A 27,477-nucleotide genomic window follows, 5' to 3' on the forward strand; every position below is an offset into this window, starting at 1 on the left:
TTCGGAAAGATTCTCGCCTCTGGCAGCTGTCCCTCGGTGAGGCCGGTCATCCTGACGGTCCTGTAACACTAACACCTGACATTGACCCCTCTTCATAGCCAGATCCTAAGGGTCCTCCTCGTGGACATCCCGAGCCTCGTCCCCTAGTCTGCCGCAGCAGGATCCCCCAGCTGGAGGGTTACGCCCCAGGACGCAAAGCTGGGAGACTCGGGAATTAAGAAGACAAAGTAAAACCAGTCGCACCAAGGAGAGGCAGCGTTATTTAGGAAGCTGGCTACTCCCCCAGAGCCTCCACCCTGTCCCCTGGGCCCGGCGCCCGGCGCTCAGACCGTGCCCGGCTTCAGGAGCTCCAACTCCCTCCACGTGTCCTCTCTTCCCAGGAGTCTCCACGGCTGCCTCGGGAGAAAACCTCCTGACAACTAGGAGTCGCAGACTACGACTCCCAGCAGGCACTGCGCCGCTTCTCTCTTCGCCCACTCCATGGGACACGCAGGCGCTCTGGGCTCCGTCAACAAGCTGGGCTGGCGTCGACTAGTTGCAGTTCCTTACGGGATTTGTAGTTTTCTTGGCGCCAGCTGTGCCGTCAGTCAAAAGAACGAGAACTACAAGTCTCGGCGGCCCCCGCGTGTCGAGCCTGGTCACGTGAAGGGGGCCGACCGGGCGTGCGTGCCGCCGTTGATCTGGTGCTGCAGTGAGGAGGTGGTTCTCGCCCGTGTTGAGTGTGTGTGTGAGTGAGAGAGTGAGTGAGTGAGTGAGTGAGTGTGTGTGTGTGGGGACTCGGCTTGTTGTTGTCGGTGACTTCCCTCTCCCCTCCACCCTTCCCTCTTCCCCGCCGTCGCTGCAGTGGCCGCTCCCTGGGCCGTAGGAAATGAGCGATAACGATGACATCGAGGTGGAGAGCGACGTGAGTCCCGGGGTTTTTTCCTTCCCTTGCGGGTTGTCAGGCAGGGACTGCGGCCGGGGCTCTCAGCGGGGTGACGGCGGCAGGGGGCCGGGCAGCCGCCGCCTCCTTCCCCTCCCCCGCCCCCCGGGCTCGGACCGCCTCCGTCGCGCTCCCGGCTTGCTCCCCTCCGGGCTCCTGGCCCGAGCGGCCTTCTGAGCCTGGAGGTGGGAAGGAGATACGCGGCCTCTAGGACCCTCACCCTCCCCTGGTGGAGGAGGGTGCTGCGGCCTCCTGCTCCCACCCTATACCGCTCAGGATCCGGGGGACAGGGACGGGTTGTGCCGGGATCCCATTGTCCGGACCCTAGGGAACGGGACGGCGCCCAGGACCTGCCCCATCGGTCCGTGATCCCCTCTTCTCTTGACCCGCGGATCTTGGAGGGGGTGAGGGAGGACGGTGAGGGGTTGGGAGTGCCCAGATACCCAGAGCTGGGTCCGAGGAAAGGAAACAGTGCTCTGGTCCCCTCCAGCCTGGGTCGGATCCTGGAAGGAGGGGCGGCGCTCGGGACCCCCCTATCCCGCCACCGGATCCCGCTGGGGGGGTTAGGGTTGTGGGGGAGGGAGGGAGGTCGGGCTGACTCCCCACCCGCCGCTTCCTCCGCCGCCGGCATTTTCTTTCTTTAATGAATGTGAAGTGTAAAAATAACTTCTATATTTTCTATTTTTTTTTCTCTCTTATTCCAGGAAGAGCAACCGAGGTTTCAATCTGCGGTACGTCTCCTACTCTCCATTTCATTTTCATTTCCATTCAGTTCTAATCCTTTTTGGGGTCAGAGAGAAAAAGATCATTCTATTACTTTTAATAATGTAGTAAGCTCTCCTGTTGATCGCTAAGGTGAGGTTGGGGCCTTGCTCTGGGGTTCTAGTGGGGAGGTGGGTTTGCAAATCTCATAATTCTAGGTTCTCAGGTGACAAGTTGCGGTGACTGGATGAGTGAGAGGAGCTATATGCAAAGGAATGAATCGTTCCGAAGTTTTCAGATGGAGGAATCTAGCTGTCACTATATAAGTTGTAGATGAGAAATGCATCATTCTAAAGTAAGTTGTAGTATTATTTCAGGGCAGAGTGGTCGAAAGATTTACTTTGGAACAAGTAGATTCTAAACCATATCTATCTAGTTGTGTGAAGCTGAAGCCACATGCAGTGATCGCCTTTAACCAAACGTCATGTGACTGCTGTAGACTTACAGAATCTAACACACCATGGTATTATTCTAATACAGAAATTGGAAATGTGGAGGAGCCAGAGGTTGAATATGAGAGACACACACAGCTTATTGTAGTCTGATGATGTTTAAGTTGAAGGAGAGAGAGAAAATAGAAAAGTAATTGAAGAAAGGGGGCATTGCAGAGGTAGTTTTGCTAAAAGGTGATGGTTGAAACCATACGGTATTATCACTAAGTTGTCAGGGTTTTGATATTAATGTTCTCAGTAGACGGTTCTATGGATGTAGATACAGATGTAGATATGGATACAGGTATTGATATAGATATACACTAGTAATATCTTTGGAGTCTGAGACAGTACTGTGGGTGTTCCATGAATAGATGACAGAAAGAACAAAAGAACAGACACAAAATAAATCAGAATCAGAGGGGAAAAGAAATAAGTATATTAGCGTGTCCACTGTGTGACAGCTGGGAACAGTAAGTGTATAGAATGGGGGTCACAAATTCCGATGCCTCTGGGGGACGCAGGCAGTAAGATAGTCACGAATAAAGTAGAGCGCAGAGGGCACGACTGGGGTAACGTGTTATTTTTCTGATTTTTAAAATGATGTGTGGGACAATCAGGTTGTTTGGAGGCTTACTGGAATTTGCAGGGTGCCACTTTGATACCTCTGGTCTAAGAATTTAATTACCACAAGATAAAAGCAAGCCCTCTTACTTGTATTTTCATTAGCGCAAGCAAAGATTCTGCAGTTTGTCCAAGCAGATCGGCATTAAGAAAAGTTTTATTTATTGAGAGCTGATATTTCAATAAAAATCTGAGGATACAGTTTTAAAAATTAAAAATTACCCTGGCTAATAGTCACTAAAAAGAATTTATTTCTCCTTGAAGTATTGTCAGATACTGAAATTTATACATATATTTGAAAATTCAGTTCCTTTTTTCTCAGTTACTATTACCATTAATAATGTGAACATGGAATTTCATGTTTGGGACCCAGTCTATTTAAAACATCTTTTTTTCTCCAAGTCTCTATAAAATCTGCTCCAGGGTTTGATCAGGGTTGGAGGATACGGATTTGAATTGGAATCATTATTTGAATTGGAATTACATTGGCATTTCAGTGGGAGAAAAGTTTTCATGTGAAATTTTGGCTTACTGTTCTTGAAAGCTTTCTGCTTTTCAAAGTATTTATCCACATGGGCATTGATGTACATTGCTTTATTAAATTATTAAAATGTTTCCACTCTCCTAGAATGCTAATCTCATTGTTTTGTCTAGATATTTTGAGTTTGTTGTTCAGGTGCCTACGATTTTTCTCTTTGATTTTGGTGGGTGGGCAAAGAGAGTGGGTTTGACCCTTTGTTTTTAATTTGACATCTACTTGCTGAGACTTTTCAGTATTAATCTGGCACAGGAAATTACAGTAGCATGGAGAGAAGAAGCCATAGACAAATTTTATAGTGTATCAAACAATTATAAATATATAGGGTAAAAAGGATTACATTATTTTTCTCTGAATATGTGTTCCTGACACTTAGTATAGATAATAAGTGTATTATTTAAAAGTTAGGGGGAGCTATTCTTAAGCTTTACCTTAGTTCAGAAAAGAATGTGGACTGTGAATAACTACGTACGTATTTAGGACTATAGGAGAACTTTAAAAAAAGTTACTTGGAAAAGGTTCTGCTGGGTCCTAATGTAGAAAGAGACATTTGTGCTTTATAATGTGACTACAGTAGCTACGGCCTTACTACATGAAAAATGTAGGATACTCCACAAGAACAGCCTTAGGAAGTGAAGCTACCTAACAGAAAGTGAAACTGATTTGATGAATATTTTTTCTGTTTCCTCAGTGCAAACAAAACAGCTTCTCCAGTGACCAATAAACTGTGTTCAAGGAAGTAACCCACAATATTTTTATTACTAAATTTAGTATATCTCAGAATCCCACTGATGTTAACGTTATTTTTCTTATTTTTTAGAGGGAAAAGTTTACATTTTAAAGAGAATTTTCTGTGACAGGTATATTTCATGCAAACTCATCTTTTAATTTTATTCCTCTTTGGCAATTTCCTTTTGGAAAGAACAAAAATATACTAGAAATGTAAGGTTAGTGTGTTGGTTATGAATCCCAAGATCTTTTTCAATTTCTTATCCTTCATGATAGCTGAATGCTTTGCAGTTAGAGTATACCTGTTGGGGGGTTAAAAACAGTTGTGCAGTTTCACTGTTGGACCTTTCTGGTATGAAATATTTTTAACTTCTCAGAGCTCTTTGCTTCTTTAGGAATTGTGGTATATCCAGAGGAAATGAGCTTGGTCATCTTTGAGATTAGAATTTTTATTCAGGAAACTAGTGTCTGTTCTACCTGGAATTAGTTGGCTTGGCAAAAGTGCAGTGTGATGCATGTACTTTGTATTATCAGCTTATAGTGTTCACAGTGATGCAGAAATGCCGGGTTTGTTTTCTAAATATGCCTGTTTGTTAGAATAAAGGGTGGTCTTACATTTGCCTTTTTTCAAGATGCTGGTAGTGGTGAAATAGTTGAACAAGAAATGGTTGGTTTTCCATGAAAATTTCCTGACCAAGGCATTTTTACTCTCTAAAATAGCTATACTATAGTGGCATATTTGGGTAATAGCATTCCCAAGTTCTTTTAGACACCAAATGATTTTTTTTTTAAAGGGGTCGTTGAAAACACATGTATTTATTACATAGTAGAAATGCGTAACAGGCTTCAAGCAGGAGACGTTGGAAAGTAGAAATTTATAGCTTCCTATTAAGGATGTTAGTGAATTTCTCATTCTAGTTGCCCATTATTTCATGTTGCATTTTTCACGTTGATTAAAATGAATATTTTAAGTTGCTTAGAAATTCAGTTTTATTTATTCTTCTTCCCATCTATCAGAAGTAGTAAATAGGTCTTTTCTGTTGAGAATTTTGAGGCTGTGTATTTCTAGTGTTAGTGTTTAATTAAAGAGTAGCTTATTAATAATCATAAGCAACACTGTCTTCCCTCTAAAATGCAACCTTTAAATTTCTTAAAGGCAGTAAATGGTTAGTGGGCAACTCTAATTCCCTACATGCTGAGAATTTTCTTTATTAGAATTGAGAGGACCACCCTTATAGACGGAATTAGTGAGGTAGCCTGCAAGAAGTGGCATTGTCCTGGAGAACTTCTGCATCTTTGAATAATGAAGCATTTATTTCCCCATGCTATTTGCCTACCTAGAACTTGCAGGAAATAAGGCTCTGATTGATGTAATGCTTTGGACGGTAATGCATTCTCTATGCAATAAATTGGAAGGAAATGAAGAGATTCCCCTAAATTTTGAACAGACCTCCTTAGCTTGAATGACCTTCTGCCAGTTTAGCAGCTTCTTGGCTAACAAAATAATCTTTGCTTTCAACATTTAGCAGCACTTACGATGCGCATGCTTGTTAATGTCAGAGATGGACAAATTGTAGGTGAAGATTTTTATTCTGGCGGCCAGTATGGAAAGTTTGGTAGAAATAAAACGGCTGAATGAAAACCTTGGCAGAGATGTCAAAGCTGGAAGCGATTTGGTGCTGGAGTTCCTGTTGAGCATCTGTGGGCCACTCTTCAGTATCGCTCAGCCCTTTAGTATTCCTCTTAGCCTGGGATGCCCTGAAGGAAGGGTTTTCCGGCAGAAACCGCAAATCCGGTGTACTTGGAGAATAGCGGCATCCAACCACTGCGTCTGTAGGATGTAGAGGGGAGGTGTTTGGGGGCCTGCTGTCCAGCCCAAGAATGCCTCCACTGTCTCCTAGAATTTGTCTGGTACCACCCACCCATTTTCATAATCAGACATCTTTCTCAGTACAGGTGAGACAAAGCTGGCTTATCTGAGTTGAGCTTTATTTGTTCAAGACATAATTGTTTGCCACCCCCACCCACGCCCCCTTTTTAAACTAGTTTTGAGTTTTGTGGGAGGATCTCCGGTGCACTGGGAGTCTTCACCCAGTTTTTCATCCTCAACTCTGAAATCTTGGCCTTTTCAAAAAGGGTTGCCAGCAAATGAAGATAGTTAACAAAGCAGTGATAAGCTTGGCAACTGGCCCTCCATTTGAATGAATTAGGTTTGGGGGTAGCAGTGTTATCAGGCTGGATGGATCTGTGGTTTGGAAATGTTTCCCAAATAGAATTCTCTGCCTTTGTAAAGGTTTTTCAAATGTTCTTTCAAGCCACTAGAGGTATCACTTAGTTCAGCGTTGCCTGGAAATAGGCATGTTAGTTCTGCATATTTTTAACTTGCTCTTTCAAATGAGGCTTGGGAAGTAGAAAAATACATCATTGCCATTGTCTTTCAGAGCTTTAAAATTGACTCTGGTTAAGTGTAGCAGCTTCGGGATGGACATGGCAGCAGGGATTGGTCTAAGATTCCGCTCCTCTCCTAGTTAAATTGGACCTGGAACCACCACAGAAATTCCATCCACTACTTTGAGAACAACAGTCCCCAGCCCAGGCTTTCTACCAGGCAGTGGACTGCTGCCTTTCTTTGTTGAGCCAACTTCTCAAACTTGGCTGGCTCCCCAGAGGAGAAGCCAAGATTTCTACTGATGGTCCTCAGCCAAGTTCACTTAACAATCCTTTAACCGAAAGACTTGTCCATTTGAGTCCTTTCAGGGCTCAGTGAATGGGAAGGGGGTAGTGCATTGTGGGATGATTTTGGTGTTAGATTAAATTCAGCTCCACCCCTCTAGTGCAGGACTGAGTGAAACCAACTTCAACTTGATGCTAGCTTTTTCAGATTTGCAGGGCTCTCCCAGAAAGAAAACAGACAATTAGGATTTTATTTGTGTCAACAAGAGGGATTGTGGGTAACTCTGGTGTCACTGCTTCTGTGCATAGCTCTTAAGCCGGGAGGAGGGCCAGGAATCAGGGTGATTTAGTAGACAGGAGTATCTTGGGCTGCTGCTGGAGACCAAAGCTGGGCGATTAATTTGCATGTAAATAAACCATCTTAGGGAGTAGGTTGCAAACACTGGAGAGGCAGTTAGATGCCAAATGCCACTTCAGCCTTCTAAGCTCTAGGTATAGTCCAGGTTAGAACCCAGCTCGGCTTGTGTAGGTGACAAGAGGGAACAGTAAGTTAGAAAAGGACTAGGTACTTAAATATGTTTAATTCCTTCACGCTGTTTTACACTGCTTTTAGAGGCATCTGTAATTTTCTTGCTCTACCTCTAGCTTCAGGTTATCTGGTGTCCAAGCTTGATCATTCAGTTTACTCATAGATTCCATATATCACTGCAGTTCAGCAAACACTCATTTAACGGTGAATTCACGTGTAACAAGATTAGGAGGACTTTCGAAGTGCTCCAGGCATCTGCCCTGAAAATGAGTATTATGCTCTGGAGAACCAAGGCTATGATGAGAACCATGAGTCCAGTTCAGCAGAGCTATAGGTTAGGTGTTGTGCTTGAGAGACCCGGAAGTGACTGAAATCACCACAGCTGTTCCCAGCCTCCACTTCCTCGATAACGACTCAGAGTTTTAGGATTAGATTATAGAATTTCAAGTCCTTGCATTCCCACAACTCTTGTCTTTATAGATTTTTGCCTGTACATCTTGTCTAGTACAAGGATTGATTTGAGGCTTTCTTGTGCTAAGCCAAGTTATTTACTCTTGTTGCTTCCTTTTGAAAATTCCTGATGCTCTGCTTAAAGCTACCTGAACTTCCCACGTACAGATTTGCTGTTTAGGTTGCCTCAGTGCACCCCGCGTATTCAGGGCAAATTCTTAGGGTATGTTATTTTCCCTAATTCCCAAAGTGTGGATGTGACGAAGTTCTTGCTTTAGGTGAGCAAGTGTTTGTGTTCCGTTTGGAAGGAATACCCTTTCATGGGGGCCTGCTGAAACTCTGTTGCAGTCTTTCCAGCACTGTTTCTTCTGCCTAAAGCCAGTGTCTTGCCATTCCTGATTTACTGGCAGTCTTCGCCCCTCTCCAGCTGATTGTTCTATGTGAGTCTGAGCAGGACAGGATAAAGACTTTGGTCCATGGGTATTTAGATACTGCCAAATAAGCATGACCCGCCACAGGTGCCTGAGGAAATTTATTCAGAGCATGTGTGTGTCAGAAGAGTTGCCGTCTAAGAACTACCTTTCAGTCAACCTGTGTGAGGGGAAGCCCTTGGCAGGATAGCACTTAAAAAAAAAACACAAAGAATTTAGAATGCACTTAGCATCTGTATCAACTTTGTCGTAATGATCTCAGATTCATGCATCCAGGTTTTCCAAAGGTTTTGGTTTGTGTTGTATGATTTGGTGAGAAGGCCTTGAACGGGTACCTTTTAGCGATCTGGAGACCAGAACAGACTCATGGTGATGGGGTTTCACATGGAAAGAAGCGCTGCACCAATGACCTAACTCCTTTCCTGGGCACCCACTGTGGGAAATCTCTTACAGTGCGGGTGGTCACATCTTATGAAGGGGCCCACTGGAGCTTTTCCCTGGTCAGCTCCCGGCCATGGACTGGTGGCTTTTCTGTCACCTAAGTAAGTTGTGGGTTAAGACTGATGTTGCAGGAGAGTCACACTTTGTCCCCTGAATAACTTTTATTTTACTTATGCATGCGCTGGATGCATCGAGCTACTTTGGATGTTCCTGTCGCAAGCCTTGCTCACCGCTTTCTCCCCCTTTAGCAGAGCCTAAATCTGGAGACTCCTAACTGCCCACCTCGACAAGTCCTTCCCAGTCCACTCACCAGGGACTGCGCTGACAGCATATACTTCCAGGCTATACCCCAGCCGCCTGTATCAAGCAAAAGGAATGACTTTGCTAATGTGCTCTTTCTCCTATTCTTCTAGGCTGACAAACGGGCTCATCATAATGCACTGGAACGAAAACGTAGGGACCACATCAAAGACAGCTTTCACAGTTTGCGGGACTCGGTCCCATCACTCCAAGGAGAGAAGGTGAGCTTATTGAAGCTGTTTGGCCATCACTAGCTTGGAACTTGCAATGGGATACACTCACCTATCTGGAAAGAAATGTAGTCAGGGATATTCAGGTGATAGGGTTTTCTTAACTTTTTATTCTTTGGGAGATCATCACACACCTTACCTACTCTAATTTGTCGTTAGTAAACAACGTGAGATGTCATGGAGCTGCTTGTAAGACATCAGTAGGAGTTGTCTTTTAAACTAGTATTATTTGTAATAAATTACTCATTTAAAAAATTATAACAATACAGTAGAGAGTAGCCTTTAGTAGTTTGGGATAACACTAAGGAATCCTGAAGTGAGTGATTCCCAGACTTTCATGAGAATTTCTTTCGTATGGTTCAAAGTTAGTACTTAAATCAAACCTCCCAGGAATGTGTCTGAACGAACCTGGACACCAGTGAGCTCCCCATCCCAACAGCTGTTATTTGAAAGGCATGTAAAGAGCATTTTAAGCTGTGGGACAAACAACTCAGGTAAACAGCCATGTTCAAATGAAATGGAAGAAAAAAAATTACTGTTCTTCTCCTCCCGCCCCCACCACACTGGTGGCCTTCCAGAAACTAATGTTTTTCCTGGAGAGGTAGGCACCAGCTGTTTCCACATTTGAAAAACAAAATTGGAAGCTTTGCATATAAAGCCTGTGGGCTAGGGTCACTCCTTGGGATTTGGCGAGAACATCTGTTTGCACAGTTAGTTCTATCCTTGACACAGAATATAACTGGCCACTCTCTGCAGCAGTTCAGTGGTATAAGTGGCAAACTGGGAAGAGGGCCTGTGTTTTCTTGGTTCAGCGATTCAATGTTTAAAGAAGCAGCTGTTTTAAGAAAAATCATTGCGCTCAGGTGTGCTTTGAGTGGGTCTTCTGATTAAGCTTTGTGTTGGGGGTACTGGGTTTGTTTGGTTATCTAGAATCAAGTTTGGAACCATTATGGTGTCATGTGCTTTATACCTTATCTGAGGTGTGGCTGAAGCATGGGGTAGGTCTGACCTTTATGAAAACAATAAAACTGGCCATGTGAATACCTAGTATTGCAAAACCAGAATTTGCCATGGGTTAGGCCTACTTAATATGGACTTGGTTTAATGGCCTTGGACCAAGGTTCTTACCTGGAATAACAACATTCTTTGGCACAGCACTGTCTAAGCAGCACAGGAAATCTTTATGATGGGGACAGACTCGCCCTTTTAGTCAAAGTGCACATGTGCAAAGAATTATCTATAGTGCTTGTCTGAACTGTTAGCAGTCGGTGCTTATTCATATGCCATGGTATCACTTAAAATGGCTTCGGTGAACTAAATGGACAAGAGCTGCCTTCTCTTAAGTCTCACATCTGAATGAGGAGTGGTGCCAAGGCAGTGTTTTCCCGAGTGGCCTGTGGACCACCCACATCAGAATCACTGTTGAATCGCCTTTCTGGAAGCAGGCCTGGGATCTGTATTTATAACAAGCAGGTGATTCTTAGGCATTCTCAAATTTGAGAACATTTTAGGAGAGGTGGATCATAGGAGCTCAACTATGCCTTTTTCCTCTAGCCTATTTTACATTACTGTAACATTCTTCCTTATGTCCTTAAAACCACATCATCCTAAATCCTGTTATCTCCTTTCTTCAGGGAAATTGACAGTTTGAATTTGGTAGTCTTGCAGACTGAAGAGTTTGTTATTCATTGTGGCCCGTTAGGTTATTCATTTATTCACTCACTCCAACAAATATTTATTCTAGATATTAGGAATACAGCAGTGAACAAAACACAAAAGCAGAAGCTCTTATTTTGGTGATGAAAAGATAGAAAATGAACTGATAATTAAATATATACATATTTATATATAGTATGTCAGATAAGTGCTATGAAGAAAGTTGAACAGGAAGGAAGGGTTGCAGTTTTCATTAGCTCAGACAAGAAAACACTGGCAAGGCAACATTTGAGCAAAGATTCGAAGGAGGTAAAGGAAAGAAGTATGCATCTGATTGGTGATGAGCATCTCAGGCAGAGGGAGGGCGAGTGTAATAGTCCGGAGGCAGGAATCTGGAGCATTCCTGGGCCCCAGTGAAGGAGAACAGAAGCCACAGTGGCTCGAGTGGAATGAGTGAAGGGACTGGGCAGGAGATGAAGTCAGAGAAGTAGGAGACTGGGGGAGGTCAGTGGTGAGGGGCCAGGTTTCATAGAGCCCGTCAACAGAGCCCCAGTGTGGGAATTCACAGGTGCCCCTTGGAGTTCAGAATCCTGTCCTGCTTTTCAATCCAGATATTACTGAGCATGAATAAAGGAAATGGCTGTTAGCTCTGGTTGAACCCAACCCCTTCCCATCTAAATTCCATGCTCCTGATTAATCTGTGTGTCTGCAGCCCTATCACACGTGCTGCAGGGAGTCTTACGGAATACTTGGGTCTCTCAACTTCCGAGTTCTCACTAAATGTTGCAATTTTTTTTTTAATGTGGTATTTGAACCAAAGGAAATTGGCTAATTCTTGATTTGGATTGCAGTAATTAAGGTTGTGACATTATAAATAATCTCGAAATGATTATTTTATCCTGTGAGTTTTAGGGAGCTTAGATTAGATTCCTGGAGGGAAGGCCTCCAGTCTCCTTTGTGACTCTTCATTTAGTATTTGAATTATCTGTCATATGTATTCTAAGCTTTTTAAAGAGAACCCAGTACTGATTGAATTGGATCCTAATGGGGAATAATTGTATTTAAAAAAATAGTTTTACATGTAAGACCCAGGCTCCATTTATCCTTTGTTTCTTATATTTCTACATAAAGAATGGTCACCTTTTGCTTAAATAGAAAGATCAGTGATAAAGTTAACATCTGTGTTGCAGTAACTGAGCACAGCAATTCTATGAGGTGAGTGTTATACTACTGTTATGTTATAATTGGACAGTTACCACTGCTGCTTGCTGCTGCCATCATTACTGTATCAGAGGTAAGGAAGCAGACTCAAGATCATGATGCCAGTCTGTAGCTAGACAGCAACTAGAAGTCAGGACTGCCCATGGCCAAGTTTTACCTTTCTGCCACACTGTAGGGGTAGTTTCAGGTACAGGTGCTCCTCTACTTATAAAGGGATTGCATCCTGATAAACCCATCGTTGTTTTTCCTAACTCGAAAGTGCATTTAATACACCTAATCTGCTGAATGTCATGGCTTAGCTTAGCCTACCTTAAATGTGCTCAGAGCATAATATCCAAAAAACACTGGCAACACAGTGCACTGAATCAGTTATTTACCCTCGTGACGGCTTGCCTGACTGCTGTACTCACTGCCGCTGCCCAGCATCAGGAGAGAGTATTACACTGTATCCTAGCCCCGGAAAAGATCCATGGGCATCGCTTTTGCACCATCGCAAAGTCTAAAACGTAAGTCAAACCATCGTAAGTCAGGGACTGTCTGTATTTTAAAGAAGTCTTGCTTAAACACATCTTATTTTTATATTGGGTGCTTCCCCTGGATAGATCCAGTAATCTTGTCAGTATGTATGTCATGCCGAGGCTACTACTAAAATACTCTGAAGTGGCCTGTGTAGGTAACACTGGAGTGCAGAGTTCATTTAAAGTTTGTATATTTTTCTGCGTCCATGTAGTTTCTCTGAAAAATAGACCTTTGTAGTTGGCAGTCTATTTGGGTTTTGCCGTAGTTCCCAGTGTTAGCACTAGGGCTCTTGAACTCTTGTTTTAGTCTTTTGTTTCCCATGTAGTTTTTTAGCTGGACATGCCACTGGGAAAGGTGGGATGGAGTAAGGACCATCAGCCAGTAACTACCGTGTTCCCCAAAAATAAGACCTAGCCGGACCATCAGCTTTAATGCGTCTTTTAGAGCAAAAATTAATATAAGACCCGGTGTTATATTATATTATATTATATTATATTATATTATATTATATTACATTATATTATATACAAGACCCGGTCTTATATTAAGACCGGGTCTTGTATTAATTTTTGCTCCAAAAGACGCATTAAAGCTGATAGTATGGCTAGGTCTTATTTTCGGGGAAACAGTAGAGTAAGGGAGTAAGAACAACTGTGGCCCCATTTCTTATGGGAAGACATTACTTTCCTCGCACAGAATTTTTCTTTGTTTTAAGGGTCCTAGGTTGGGTATTAGAGAGTTGCCCAGTGGCTTGCCCCACCCTTTTTATGCGGGGGCAAGACCTGGTGGCCACCCTGTCAGTTTGCCTTTGCATGAGGATGTGATTCTGCCCTCCACCCAGTAAGTTAGCCCTAGTGCCTGAACTGGAGTGACTACATCCAATCACACTGTCTCCTTAGCATGGCTGACTCTAGTGATAGAAGGGTCTGTTTCAGCATTGCCATTTGTGCTGTACAATGCTTTATAGACATTTCTCATCTTTTAAGTTTCTTGCTAAATGTTTATCATACTTAATTGCTCTTGTGGGCAGTTGTGCTCTGGATTTCCCCTTTCTGGATAGAGCTGTGTTAAAGAGAGAGACTATAACCTAAAATGAAAATAAAAACAGGGTTTCTTCTAGTCAGCAGTAAGCTCAGAATTCCTTCACTTTGGGTGAGAATATAGGGCACTGCCTTTATCAGCTCCTGTCACAGACTCTAGCACATGGTAGTTCTCAGTAGGTACTTGGAGTGAGGGCGCCAGAGGAAACAGCCGGCTTGCTCAGCCCTTTAACAAAAACAGCACCAGCCAACAAACATGGTTGTGCTCGGCTGCTTAATTAGGAGCCATGTGAGTGCTGTAGAGGATTAAAAGGTATAATAATGTGTCTACTCTTGAGGGTCTTGCTCTTATTGGAAGAGAGAATTTTTCCTAACAATTAACAATGATAAGGTAACATTCTGAGCATCAAATAAGAGGTTAAAACACTGAGCTAGTCTGTTTCATCTCCATTAAAGCCTGGTTTCCTTAACAGGTACGTACTGAAACCAAAAGTAGTGATTCTTAAGGCTGAAGGTCAGTCTCCCTGTTAAACCCACCCAGCACTGTGACCAGGGCACTTATCCCAGTTGTAATTACATATATATTTGTGTGGTTGCTTCATGGATGTCTGCCCGTCTCTAGCACCACACCGTCATAAGTCCCATGAAGTCAGGAAAAACATCTTCTTTTGGTCATATATGTTCTCTCAGGGCCTGGCACACAATAGGGAGCAGAGTGAGTGTTTATGAACTGCAGGAAGGAAGCCCCCTATCTAAAGGCTTACTCTGGTGGACACCTTTTAAGGCTGGCAGTTTACTCAGCAGCACGTCTACATCATATCTGGGCTGCTGGAGGGATCATCTCTTAAATGAAATGTAAACCACAGCCCTGGCCATTTCACCTCATTACTCACTAAGGTTAGTACCTGGCTAGACTCCAACTTGGGAAAATTTATCTCCTTAAATTTTCTAATCAAATTGTCCATAGCTGTCCTAGTCTCCCTTAGCTCTGGGCTCAGCTACTATAAATGCATTGATTTATTGAATTCTTTGTAAACTGTATTTATGTGTTGCCAAAAACCTCCAAGGGCTTTTCACTGCCCATCAAAGTAAGAACTGGAATTCCATGCTCGCTAAACAAGGTATCCAACTTGCCCCCTGCTTTTTCTCCTCCTTCCTTTATTCTGGAGGGGTATATGCCCTCCTCTGTGTCCCCAGAAATGTCGTTCTCAGTTATCTGAGTTCTTTCCTTTCCTCAAGGTCCAACTCCAACCTCACCGCACACATGATGTCAGGGTTTTGTGGTGAAGAGACCCACTCACAGGGCTCCCTCTCCTGTAAATTCTTTTTCTGCTCACGTGCTTCTGCGTGTTTTTCCCGGCTGGTCAGTCCCCACCTGCCCGCCTTCAAGGCTCATGTCAAACACTTCGCCACCCTGTGAGCTCCATGGTTTCCCTCTCCCTTTAATCCTCTATGGAGCCTCTCCTGTGTCTTCTTTCTGTAATGATCTTAGACCTAACTGAAGGGTGCACTCTGAGGGAACTAGCCTTCTGGAAGTCTCTGCAGTGCAGTAGGGAGGCTCACTCCCATGGAGAGGACTAGAAAGCCAAGAAACTCTACCTAATGCTTTTTCAATCTTGAGATTTGGAAGAATGGGGATTGGATACTAGGCCTTCCCTTGAGCCTTTTTCTTTCTTTTCTGTTTTTCTTTTCTCGAACAGAATTGCAAAAACTAGAAAAATGGGAAGAAATAAACAGCTGCCCCCCAACACAACTATAACCTTTCCTTTATTCTAAGATTATAAGACAAACATTACCCAATAGAAGTTTAATGTGAGCCAAAAATACATTTTAAATATAATTTAAATACAATTAAAATTTCTAGTTGAGACAGTAAAGTAAAATAACAGGTGAAATTAATTTTAATATATTTTATGTAACCTAATATGCAAAAATAGTATGACTTCAATATGCAATCAATATGTTAAAAATGACTGAGATATTTTACTTTCTTTTCTTTCACTGTGTTAAAAATCTAGCATGTATTTTATCCTTACAGCACTTCACAATTCAGACTAGACACATTTCAAGTGCTTATTAGCCACATGTGGCTAGTGGCTATTGCATTGGACGGGGCAGTGCAAAGATACCCTCTCTCCGCCCCACACCCCATTTTAATGGCTGAAATTGGGTCCATCTTCAAGTGGATGTCAAAAGAAACTTGCCTCCTCCCCCACCCATCAAAGCTGCTATAATTAAACCCATGGGTTTATTGGTGGAGTCTAAGAAGCAAGGAAAGATGGTATCTGTATTCCCTCCTGGTCTCTTCATGTGCATGTTTTATGTGGGTAAAATGTTACAGCTTGTTTTCACGTAACATGCTTTTCCCCCAGATGATAGAGTGTTCATATTTAGTCATTAGGCATGTTTCTGTTGGCCATTTAGCTTGCTTCCAGTTTTTTATTTTTACAAATAATGTAGTGACGACCATCTTGGTGTATGGAACTGTTTTCATCACATCAGTGGAGCGCTGGATCTAGGGGTCAGAACATCTGGCTTTTTGCTGTGTGTTGCCAAAATGCTGTCCAGGAAGATTGTTTTTATGTCTTATTTTTCTTGTTTCTTTCTAAAGACTAGTGTTTTGGTGTAGTGTCTTTTCAGAGTACCAATTTTACGAACACTGGAAATTTTTTTTTTTGAGAGGTGACTAACTTAGTAGACAAAAGGTAGTACTTTTGTATTTTATTACCTATGAGATTTAATTCTTTTCCATGTGTTTATTTACTAGTGGTATTTCCTCTTGGGATAACTGTGTGCTCCTGTCCTTCATGGTGAAAGTTTGATGGGAAAGAGTCACACGTAACATTTCAGACAACCAAGGGCACAAGAAAAAAGAATACAAAATTTGAAATATGATTTGTATTGACTCAAACAAATAGCTGACTCCTGGCTTTCACTAGCCCCTTAAAGGTCTGCCTTCCCCTAGTAATCAACAGAATGGTCCTTCGGGTTGGGGAGGGCCTAGCAACAAGAACCCTTTGAGGGGTCTAACCCCACAGCCTTCCGGCCTCCCTTACTGGCATTGATGGGGCTTCCATATTGGAATGAATTAGTTTAATGCAGAGCCACATTTATTGTGCACATTCTTTAATTTTTGTTTTCAGAAGATGGCTTATTCAAATGGAAGTGGAAATGTACACTGGCTTTGCCCTAGCCCTCCCTTTACCTTAATTTGTGTAAAATCTTGTGCCGGTTTCAGAAAATAATGGTTTTATTTTTTAAGAATAACTAGTGCAAATTCAAACAGATGTCAGTTGGTGAGTCAGGCAGTAGTTCTTTTTTCATTCCCCAGGATATGGCATTTTGGGTCTTGGGGTAGCAAGGCAGCTGAAGCATCAGCCCAGTAGGATCTGATTTTGACAATGAGGAGGAAAAATGACAAATACAGCTAAGTTCATCATTTCTCGAGTCAGTTGGACGCTAGGGAACAGCAATGGTATTCCTAGTGTTAAAGTGTAGTACCACTCTTCTCATTCTTGCCTTTCCCAATCTGCTTTCTAAAACAACTTGGAGTTCTACACAAATCCAGGTTATTGAATACGACAACTCCAGAAACGTGGAACTCCTGCCTCAAAAAGTTTTGAGAACCACTGCCTCACATGGGATTTAGTAACTTTGGATGTCATCCTAAGCATCACGGTAAACTACTTCAGGAATCATTGGGGGCCTTAGAAAGGTACGAATGAGAATGAAACTCAGGTTTGGGGCGTTTGGTGAAGTGATGTAGTTGATTCTTGCCTCCATACATGAGGTGGGTGCACTCTGTTCCCACGCAGAGTTCTGTTCCAGTGGGTGCCTCTGGAGGCTCAGTAGACCCTTTTCTCTGTCTCCTTGTTGCTGTGGGGAGGGATGCAAATTTGCAAGCAGCTGCAGCAGGAGAAGGGGCAGGAACCTGCTGGGCACCTCTGCCAGCCCAGGTCTTCTCCATTGTCCATGTAGGTTTGTCCTTCTTAAGTAATAAGCCCAGCACTGTGGGGAGTGGCACTTGCCCTCCCCCTGCGGCCTGGGGCAGGCAGTTCCTCAGACTCTCTTGCCGCTTCAGGCTCTTCCTCTCTAGTTGCTTGTTCTCTGCTAGAAGCCTAGTGGGTTTACACCTGTGTTCAAGAGAGACCGGAGACAGCCTTCCTTCATTGCTGCTCTTAACAAACTACTTTTTTCCCAGTTTTGTTTTTTTCAACCTAATTCTAAAAAGTTGTCTTCGTCTTAGCTTCAGCTCCAACTCACTTCTGTACCTATAATCTGTGCAGAGATCATTTACCTAAACTCGCACTCCTCTAAGAAGACCACCGTCACCAGGGTCTTCATTGACATTCTTGTGGACAGTGGGGTCACTCTTTTATAGTCCTTTTTCTCCTACTCAGACTCCCCTCCCCATGACGGTACTGTCCCTCTAAATCTATTGGTGTTTTCTATTAGTTCCACAGCCTCCTTTGTATTCCCAAGGTATGGGTGTCCTGGAGGCCTGGGTCAAATTCTGACTCTCCTATCTAGTAGTTACATAACATTAGGTAAGTCACAGCTCTGTGCCTCAGTTTTCTCATTTGTGAAATAGGGCAACTAATGTATCAGCGATTGTGTGAGGTTGCCTGGCATTTAGTAAGTATTTGCTGTTGCCATTATCATCATACTCATTTGTATTGCATGTGCAACCATGGCTTTGGACGAGATCTGGCAAGGTTGTCCATTGTCCCGTTGCGTGGCTCCCACAGGTGAGAGGCTGAGGAGCCACTGCCTTCACTCACTGCAGTGTGTGAGGCCCAGTCCCCCCTGGGTCCCCTCAACCATGGTTAATCCTGTCTCAGGGCTGTGTCCAAATCATTGAAGAGACCTGTTTCTGCTCAGAAAGACAGAAGAAGAGTTCGTGCCTTGTAACTGTAAAAAAGCAGGAAAAAATACTCAGGTCCTTACTGAGTATCCAAGGGCAAGAGTTGATCTGTGGACATGTTGCCTTACCACGTTCTGTGTGCTCAGGCACACGCACACGAAGATTGCTGACTCAGCCAGCTGAGCCCGTGGCAGAAAACAGAAACTGAAAGCCCAGGGTCCTGGGTGGCCTCATGTTTACTGTTCCATTCTATAAACTCCTAAAGGCAGGCCGGGCCTGGCTACACCCTAACCCTGGGGCTGGTCATGTGATTTTGTGTGCTTTGGGTAGCTGGGAGGGGAGAATTGGGACAAGTCTAGGATTTCGAGCTTCCGCGTTTTGCTTTTTCTTCCCTGGACTAGATGTACATGTACATATTGAGAAGTTTTTTGTATTTTGTGCTTTAAATTTTTTCTTGTTGGATTTTCTTCTTGTTGAGTACCCTGGGAAGAGCAAAATAAAGTGAATTGAACCATTCTTTTGGACTTGCTAAGGAGTCGGGCACCCCGAGTGGCCTGGGGTTCTGGTTTTGCTCGGGAATGGAGGAGCTGTGCTTAGCATTCTGAAGGCCTGTGGTGGGTTTGTACCAGTCCCGCCTGTGGACACCTCTTGTTCCCAAGGCACTCGGTGTCATTCATTAGAAGTTACCACACTGGACATTTGCATGTGCTCTCGTTCAGAGATTTTGCTTTTTTTCCCTTGTCCCAGATGCAGCTGAGTAGCAATGAGAGCTAATGTTGCTTTCTGGCAACTGTTAATTGAAAAAAATCAGCAAATTTAAAGAGAGACTGTGATGTAAATATGCATAGCAATTAGATCAGTGATGGAGTGCATAAAATTTTGAGGGCTAGGTGGGGTCTGAGAAAAATTCTAGTCAAATAAAGAAAAGCCATGGAGAGAAATACTGTGTCTGCAGTCACAGAGCCCGTTAATGACAGAGCCCAGAATGCACCTGTCTCCTGGATTCCTAAACTCTTCCATGTCACTCTGCCACCTATCCTACAATACTTATTTTTAATCCCATCTCTAGCGTCCAGAAAGGCAGGGTATTTTAATTAGCCCTTTCTAATTTTTTTTTCTTTCATTTTATCACCTAATAATTAGACCCTAATAAGTCCCCTTTGACAGAAATGGGAAATAGCATCTGAAGTGGCCTTGCAACCAGAGTTAGGTATTGCTAGGTATTCTCATTCCTCCTCCTACATAAACTGATTTATTTAAAGAAGTACACCTGGCTTTGTCTCCACCCCTCTGCCCTTGCTTGTGCTATTCCTCCCGGCCGAGAGTGGCCCTTTTCCACCAGTTCTACCTCAGTCTAACCCAGGGTTCACTATATCAGATGGGAGCAGGGGCACACACGTGTGTGCACGCACGCGCACAGCCAAGGCCAGTGCCTGGCACAAAGCAGGTAGTCGCCCAGCCAGAAGCCATCTTTCCTGTGGCCTTTCTAACCTGCATGTTGCCTAATCTGTACTGCTCATGTTACACTTGTTGGTACTGCCCTGTGATTTGTCTGTGTAGATATGTTTATCTCCTCCACTAGATAGTAAGTAAGCATCTGGGCAAAGGAATCCATGACTAATAACATTTTGTTTCCCCACAGTGTTTGCTCAGTACCTTGCACATAATTCACACCAGATAAAAATGGTTGAATATGAACAATTTCCTTTCGAGGAAATTGCCATAAGGGTGCTGTAAGAAGAAAGCCAGGAAATCCTAGTACTTGTGAAGACTGGTGAATAAACCCAGGCCTTGCAAACCTCTCTGATACCCAGCCCAGCCTGGGGTCTATAAATTGAGATTGTCAGGATTTAATACAATTGGATTTAGTTTTGCTAGCCTAAGTGTGGGGGTTTTCTTTGCCCTTTTCCACCCTGCTGTGTTCTGGTTGTTGAGGACCCGCTGGGGTTATACAGAATTGGTCGAGTACAGCCCTACCCTGAGTAAGAAGTTCTGCTACTTCTCAGGAGCCTGGGTGGCATGAATGCCACACTTCAACTACCAGATCACCCTGCCTTGGGCTTCAGTTCTCTTGGCTTTGTATCATTTTACCAATTCGGCTGGTTAACTGCCCAGTAATTCTGGCTGTGTTTACACCTGCCATCCATTTTATTGACTCACTAACTTGTTCCTCTGACAGGGCAGTGCCTCGGCTGCCCACGTCCATGGTATAGGTGTGGTTGCTTCCTGACATGGCCCAATCTCATGGCCTTCCTGTGTTGACATCAAGCTCTGACAGCTTTCACCAAAGTGTTTTTAGCCAGGAAGGCTGACATAGTGACGCAGCAGCATGGCCTAGCTGGAAATAGTTAACAACGGTCTGAGGATCTGGCTGAAATCTAGGACCTTGATGAAAAACTCTACTCTCTCCCATCCTTAGCCAGCTCCCACCGAGATCTCACTTTTACCTCTGGAGCAGCTGCCTGTAGTCAGGCCCCAACAGAGTACTGGCCTAAGCTCTCAGTTAAGTAGTGTTTTCATGTTTTCAGACATAGCCAGGCTGAAGACTTGAAAGCAACCTAAAGAACCAAAGGGGATGGGAGGAGTGGAATACAAGTTCAGGAGTCAGACGGACCTGAGTTTGAATCCAGGCTCCACCACTGTCTAGCTGGTGATTTTGAATAACCCAGTAAACTTCTCTGAGCCTCAGGTTCCTGTGGAGCTACCTCTCTGAGTGCTGGTGAGGTAAGCTATGGAAAGCAGTTGGCGCCTTGATGGCACACAGAAGACTCTCAGTAGCAGTTCCTTTGTTTCCTCGGCCTGTCCCACCTCACCCTCCTGCTTCCCTTCCCCCACGCTGCTGTTGCAGAAAGACATAGTTTCCTCACCACTTGGACTAGGTCTTTATTTTGTTCCCTTTGCTTTTTCTTATATTGCAACAGGCATCCCGGGCCCAAATCCTAGACAAAGCCACAGAGTATATCCAGTATATGCGAAGGAAAAACCACACACACCAGCAAGATATTGATGACCTCAAGCGGCAGAATGCTCTTCTGGAGCAGCAAGGTGAGCACCTGAGCTTGTGGGGCAGCTGGCCCTCCTGTGGTCCGGCCAGGTCAGGGCTTCGCACCTGGGCCTGCAGAGTCAGCACCAGTTACGGAGCGTGTGCTCAGAAGCAGCTGCGGCCCTGTGTCTGCGGCCTGAGTAGTTGAGTGTTAGAGCCATCCTGAGGAAGGACCTGAGCTGCCAGTGAGGGAGCAGTGGAGTCTAGGGTTAGGCATTTGGAGACTTGTTTTCTGACCTGATCCCTCCTTTCTTGGGGCTCAGGTGCTCTGCCTATAGTAGGAGTCACACCTGACATCAGGTGTCTCAAAAGAGCTGAGGTCCTTGGAGTGGAGTGTGCTGTGTAAGTACCAGAAACTCCAGGGGTTCAGGGACAGTGAGCTCTCCCCATTGTCAATGGTAGTCCAATCAGGGCAGCCTATGGGCCAGGCCCATGCTGTTCTCCAATGCTCACATCCGCCTTTTCCTACAACCACAGGGGAAAGCGAGAGCTGATCAAGTTCTTTGTTCCTGGGGAATTCACTTCTCTTCCTCCCTCATGGAAGATGCAAGTAAAAGGAAATGCAAGTAACCACCTGGGTTAGAATACCTCAAATAAAATAAAATAAAATAAAATAATGGGTTGACAATCCAGGCTCAAGATGAGCTAAACCGAGGGATGGGCAGAGGGAGGTGGCAGTGGGTTGGTTACTGGGCCGAGCAGCCTGCATGTAGGGGCTTTGTGTCAAAAGGCCCAGGTATTCTGTGTGTATTGGTGACTTGCTTCCAAGTGTCCAGCTTGTCTTTCCAAGTGGATCTTGTACGTGAGAGCTAAGCCCGAGCTTTTCTTTGGCTGATCCTTCTTATAGCATCCTTTCCTGCTGGTGTGGCCTTCACACTCTTGTGGATCCTGGCGTCTCCAGGCCAGCTTCTCCTCTGTTACTGCACTGTTGGGTCCCACAGGGAGCTCATGCTCCTGTCTACACTGGGCTTCCAAGGCAGGACGGTGACATCACATGCCTTCTCTTTAGGGTTGGGTGGCATTGCAGAGTGGCTGGCCATGTCCACTGGGCCCCCAGGTCTGGCTGGGAAAGGAAGAGGGGAATGAAGTGTGCTGGTGGAACAGCCACCAGAAGGGAATTATTTCTAAGCCACTCTGAGCCTCGGGGGCCAGCAAGCCCTACGGAAGAACAGGCTGGACCCTGAGCTGAGACTCGCTTACATCCCCAGTCTCCAGAAGGCTGTAACCTTCTCGCTTGGTTTCCTTTCAGTCCGTGCACTGGAGAAGGCGAGGTCGAGTGCCCAACTGCAGACCAACTACCCCTCCTCAGACAGCAGCCTCTACACCAACGCCAAGGGCAGCACCATCTCTGCCTTCGATGGGGGCTCGGACTCCAGCTCGGAGTCGGAGCCCGAAGAGCCCCAAAGCAGGAAGAAACTCCGGATGGACAGCTAAGCTCCGCGGGGCAGGCCAGCAATAAAAACTGTCTGTCTCCTCCGTCGTCTCATCCTCCTTTCAATTCATCCTTAGAACCCCAGAACCATTTAAGAGACTCTGTTTTTTTCCTTTCTTTTTTTTTTTTTAATTTTATTTTTACATAGAAGCTCTTGGACAACAGCTCTCGTTCGCCCTCCCCATTCCCACTTTTTTTTTTTTTTTTTTTTTTTTAACGTTTCCCTTCAGGGATTCCCTGTCCCCACCAGGAATTTTTAAACCAAAACACCCCAACATGGCAGCTTTTTCTATGGAGGAGAGACGGCCGGCCGGACCTCTGAGCACACGGTGTCCTGACACCCACCAGCTCCTCCTGCCCTGCTGGGCGCAGCCCGAGGACTCCTGCCCCTCCAGGCCTCTCCTCCTGGGCCACCCTCACCTCTGTTTGATAGACTTTGTGAATCTGTGGACTGCTCGCTCTACTTTAAGAAGATGACCGGTTTAAGAAGTAATCAGAATTACCCCCTCTTCTTTGTAAGGATTTTTTTTTTTCCTAAAAAGCTATTTATCGCTCCTGTTGAAAGACCAGATCCTTGAAGTTGTGGCATGGAAGGAAGTGGGGACAGATTGCAGCACAGAGTCTTTGGCCTGTTTCACTCCTGCTCTGCTCAGCCAGCCTTAGGGAGGGCTGCGTGACGCTTGCGTGGTATGTGTGGGGCACCGCAGCAGTGACGTGGTAGCTGCCAGAAGGGGCTCGGGGGTGGGGCAAGAGGGAGGGTCGGGTGGGGGAGAGGTTTTGTATTGAGAGCCAGTGATGATGTTTTGATATTTATTTCCTGCTACTGAAATTTGAATCTGAGTGAATCGTCCCTATTTCTGATGATGTCGGTATTGCAAAGCGACAGGTTCATAAAGTAATGATCAAATCTTCCTTTCTTTCCGTGTGTATTTCTAAGAAATAGAGCCAACTGATTTTGTATGTAAATACCAAGAGCAAGTTACCTGGTACTAAACCCGCACCCTAGTGCGGCCCCCTCCCCACCCTCGCCCCACTCCCTTTCTGACTGTCAGAGAACCCGTCCCCATTGTGTGATCCAGCCCTGGTTCTGGCTGCAGTCCGCAGATCCCAGTGAAGGTCTTTGTGTGTTTAGGCTTCATTTCTTTGTCTTTTCCCTACTCCTTTCCCAGCATTTGCTGATTTCTAGTGTATACTCTGTAGTCTCGGTCCGTGTTTGATTCCATTCCATGGAAATAAAAAGTATGTTGTACATACAGCCCAAGAATTGTCTTGCAAGTTAAGGCTTCCCCCTTTACTATAAGACTATAAATAAAAACTTATTTTATCCTTCTTGGTCGTGGTGTCTTCTTGCCCTTGCAAAGGCCCAGGTGGTTAAGAGAAGAGCCCTCTGGAGGCCGCTGGACCTGTGTGGAAGCCTGAGAGCGGGCTGAGCAAGCTCACGTGGCCTTGCAGAAGTGGGAGCAGCCGCAAGCCAGAGCGGTTCCCTTTTTGTACTAAGGGCTCAGCTCAGCCTGGGCAGAGGATGGAGACTTTGCTCATTGAACAGGAGCTTTTTAAGTTCCAACAGGGATAGTATTATCTGGGGCAATATTTCTAGATCCACTTCCTGCCAAATAAATGACCCTTGGGGAGTTGGTAGCCCAGAGCTGTGGGTTTGCGTTTCTCCTAGTAATAAGTGCCCAGTTCAGAGGTGACTAGTGTTCTCTAGGACTTCAAGTTTCTAAAGAGTTCAAATATAGGTAGAGGAGGCTGCGGAGCCAGCAGGGGCTAGAATTAAGGAGACTTCAACAGCATCAAGTTAACTACTTAGTCTAGGGGCCAACACCAGCCTGAATTTGTTGACCTTGAAAGGAAGAGGATTTATGGCCAGAACACAGCTGAGTTTTGGTTTTCCTGTCTGGCTGACCGAAATGTTGCTGTTCCTAGACCAAGGGAGAGAGTCAAGTCAGATCAGTTCTTTGATTTGTCACTCTCTTTAGAATGGTAGTGCTGAGGCCCCTGTCAATTGGATGTCAAAACCATAGTATCTCTTTGGTTCATGGGAGTTGACAGGTGGGTCGTGTTTTTACAAGAGGCAGTTTTTAACATGATAAAACCATGATTGCAATAATGGAAACAAAGATGCTGGGGGAGCGCCCTCCCATTTATTACAGGCACTCTACTTCAAGACAAAGAAACAGGAAAAAAAAATTGGAATGAGAAGTCAGGTGATTTCTTAGGCCCAAATTAGCATGCTTTCCTCTTTTGCATTGCCCTTCCATATATCTCTTCGTATGTCTGGCCTTAGTTACAAACTCCTTATTACACACAGTTGGCTTTGTCAGAGGAGGCATTAGAACAGGGCTGCAGGTAATGCCATGTTGATGAGATGGAGGGAGTAAAGCTGGGCACACAGTAGGCAGGGAGCAAACTAGAAGGGGCAGTCGACCAGCCCAGGACAGGTGACGTCCCTGAGAGCCAGTCCCTGGCTCCAGCCCATTGGCTGGACAAGGGTTAAGTTTTGGGCTTCTCAAAATTTCAATCAACCAGTTGGAAGAAAAGACCCACAACGAATAGCTCATCACTGGGGAAATCGGAACCATTTGACTGACGTGCTGAGCAGACTGCCAAGAAGTGGAGGAGAGGTGGGCCCACTGGGAGCAGCTGCCTGGAAAGGAAAACAAGGTAAGAGATCTGAGCTGGAGATCGTACTTGCTAAAAGGGGATAAATGAAAGTCACAGCCAAGTTCATTCTGATTTTTGTGTCTAGGAAGCCAGTGTCTGTACCCCCCAGGACACCAAAGTTTGACCATGGTTTACAATCCTACTGTGATGTTTTTCTCTGTGGTTCTCGTCACTGCACTCTGGACAGCCCTGCACAAGCAACCTGGTGATTTGCTTGGTCACTGCAGCAGGTGGCTTCACTGAAGGTCCTGTTAAAAGCCACCTGTTTCTCTTAATGCAGTGGTGAATTTGATATTTTCCTACCTTTTCAATCACCCCAAGTGAAAATATATTTTAAATGGCCCAGCTTTTTAAATTCTTGATATACTAATCCCACATGTAAAGTAGCTACAACTTCAGCAAAGAATTACCTCAGCCCACAGAGCTATCATCTTAGCTGGGAAAGGTTTTAAAAATAAGACTGAGTAGATGACAGGAGATGGAGCCCTGAACTCGGACTGAAAAAAGCAGAATTCTATCCCTAAAATCAGAATGTAGTGTTTTAGGCTTGGGCTCTGAAGTCAGACTGCCTGAGTTCAAAATCCTGGCTCTGTCAAAGCTGGGTCATCTCAGGCAAGTCACTTCTGTCTGCGTCGGTGTCCTCTTCTATAGAATGAAGACAGTAATAGTACTGACCTCATAAGGTGGTTGTATTACGTGAAATACGTTTATAATGTGCTTGACCTTGGGACCAAGCGAGCCCTCAGGTGCCAGCTATCATTATCTACACAAAGCATTTGACCAGGACTGAATCTGCAAGATGGAAAAATCCAGCTCCTGCAGCCTTCTCTGGAGTCTGTGAGGGTGGATTTGGTGTCTTGCAAATGCTTCCTGCCCCTGAGATGTGCCCTGTCCTTAGGAGGCAGAGTGAGTAAAGAGGCAGCAGGGGAAGCCCAGGATGGGACTGATGCATCTTCAAAACCGAAGAAGTCTCCACGGCTGCCTTAGTCAGATCTGGTGTCAGCCCGAGTGAGGCTCAGCCAGTCCCTGCCCCCAGCCATTCAGTCGCATCTCAGAACTTTGGACACTTGGCGTTCTGCTCAGGCAGACTTGCTCAGAAGACCCCATGGTGATATTACTCAAAGTGGGGTCCTTGGGCCATGCCTAGGGATGCTTGTGGAAAGGATTCCCGGGCTCCTGCTGCCCTGACCTAAAGCATACTGTGGCCCAACAGCCGCAGTCAGTTTAAGAAGTTCTCCTAGGTGGTTCTCACGCACTCAGGTTTGACTCCCAAAAGTAAAATAGCCCAGGGAACAAAAGAAAGCTGCTGGGCACAGCTGAGGCACAGCTGAGCTGAAGTAGCAAAGTGGGGCTTAGGCCAGGCTCTTTAAGGCTGCTCTTGGAGAAAGGTGAGCGAAGAGCGGGGCTTGTTAAACGGTCCACCTGAGAGGTGTTTCCCTTCCTGCAGGGGGTTTGAACACTTGGCTGGCCAAGGGCAGCCCAGCACCTGCTTTTGAGGCCCCAAGTGAGGGTGGTGTCATGGGACAACACCCATTTTTATACCACGTACTGGCTGTCCTCTGGTCAGCAAGCAGGTTTATATGCCAGCCAGAGCAAGGCTACCTCTCAGGCCTATTCACCAGGCTCCATTCTGGACAGCCTCCAAGAACATGGAACTAGAGCCTTTCTTTGTTCAAAACAGTTTCTGTAGCCTGAGGAGGAGACCAGGTAGGGAATACGAGTTTCCCAGCCTCTACACTGGATGTACAGTGGGAAAACCATGGTAAGAATGAGGACCCGTTTGAAGCGCTGCTAGATTATGAATGGGCAAATGTCCTTCAGTGTCTGGGCTTTAGTTCACTAAAGCATGGGCTGATTAATACAGCCCAGACTTTCCCTGGGAAGGAGATGAAATGTTTTCTAGTTAATTCCTCAAGTAGAAAATCGAATTGACCAACTACCCCTTTCCTGGACTAGTTTGGATCCGCAGGCTTAACTA

The 27,477-nt window shown here is 45.0% G+C and overlaps 1 protein-coding gene across 6 annotated transcripts; it reads left to right on the forward strand.

Moving 5' to 3' along the window:
- Positions 1 to 668: 668 nt before the first annotated feature.
- On the forward strand, positions 669 to 24,164 carry MAX (MYC associated factor X). Of its 6 annotated transcripts, none has more exons than XR_002137508.2 (6): positions 691 to 904; positions 1,627 to 1,653; positions 8,944 to 9,051; positions 21,282 to 21,405; positions 21,881 to 21,965; positions 22,653 to 24,164. XR_002137508.2 is itself a non-coding variant. In XM_019733640.2 (5 exons), the coding sequence occupies exons 1-5, from the start codon at positions 869 to 871 to the stop codon at positions 22,835 to 22,837; spliced, it is 480 nt and encodes a 159-aa protein (XP_019589199.1). In that variant the 5' UTR covers positions 669 to 868; the 3' UTR covers positions 22,838 to 24,164. The 6 variants fall into 6 exon arrangements, 3 of the variants coding, with proteins under 3 accessions (XP_019589199.1, XP_019589200.1, XP_074183457.1); XR_002137509.2 differs by having other exon boundaries at positions 21,881 to 21,981; positions 22,653 to 22,879; XM_019733640.2 differs by lacking the exon at positions 21,881 to 21,965 and having other exon boundaries at positions 669 to 904.
- Positions 24,165 to 27,477: the final 3,313 nt, after the last annotated feature.

The sequence above is a fragment of the Rhinolophus sinicus genome, linkage group LG03 (assembly GCF_036562045.2).
Source record: "Rhinolophus sinicus isolate RSC01 linkage group LG03, ASM3656204v1, whole genome shotgun sequence".
Lineage (NCBI taxonomy): Eukaryota > Metazoa > Chordata > Mammalia > Chiroptera > Rhinolophidae > Rhinolophus > Rhinolophus sinicus.

Bases quoted from the DNA above. Each gene is read 5' to 3' on its own strand.
- MAX (XM_019733640.2), top strand. From the start codon at position 869: ATGAGCGATAACGATGACATCGAGGTGGAGAGCGAC. The intron at 9,052-21,281 runs GTGAGCTTATTG...ATATTGCAACAG, and splicing joins CATCACTCCAAGGAGAGAAG to GCATCCCGGGCCCAAATCCT. The intron at 21,406-22,652 runs GTGAGCACCTGA...GTTTCCTTTCAG, and splicing joins TGCTCTTCTGGAGCAGCAAG to TCCGTGCACTGGAGAAGGCG.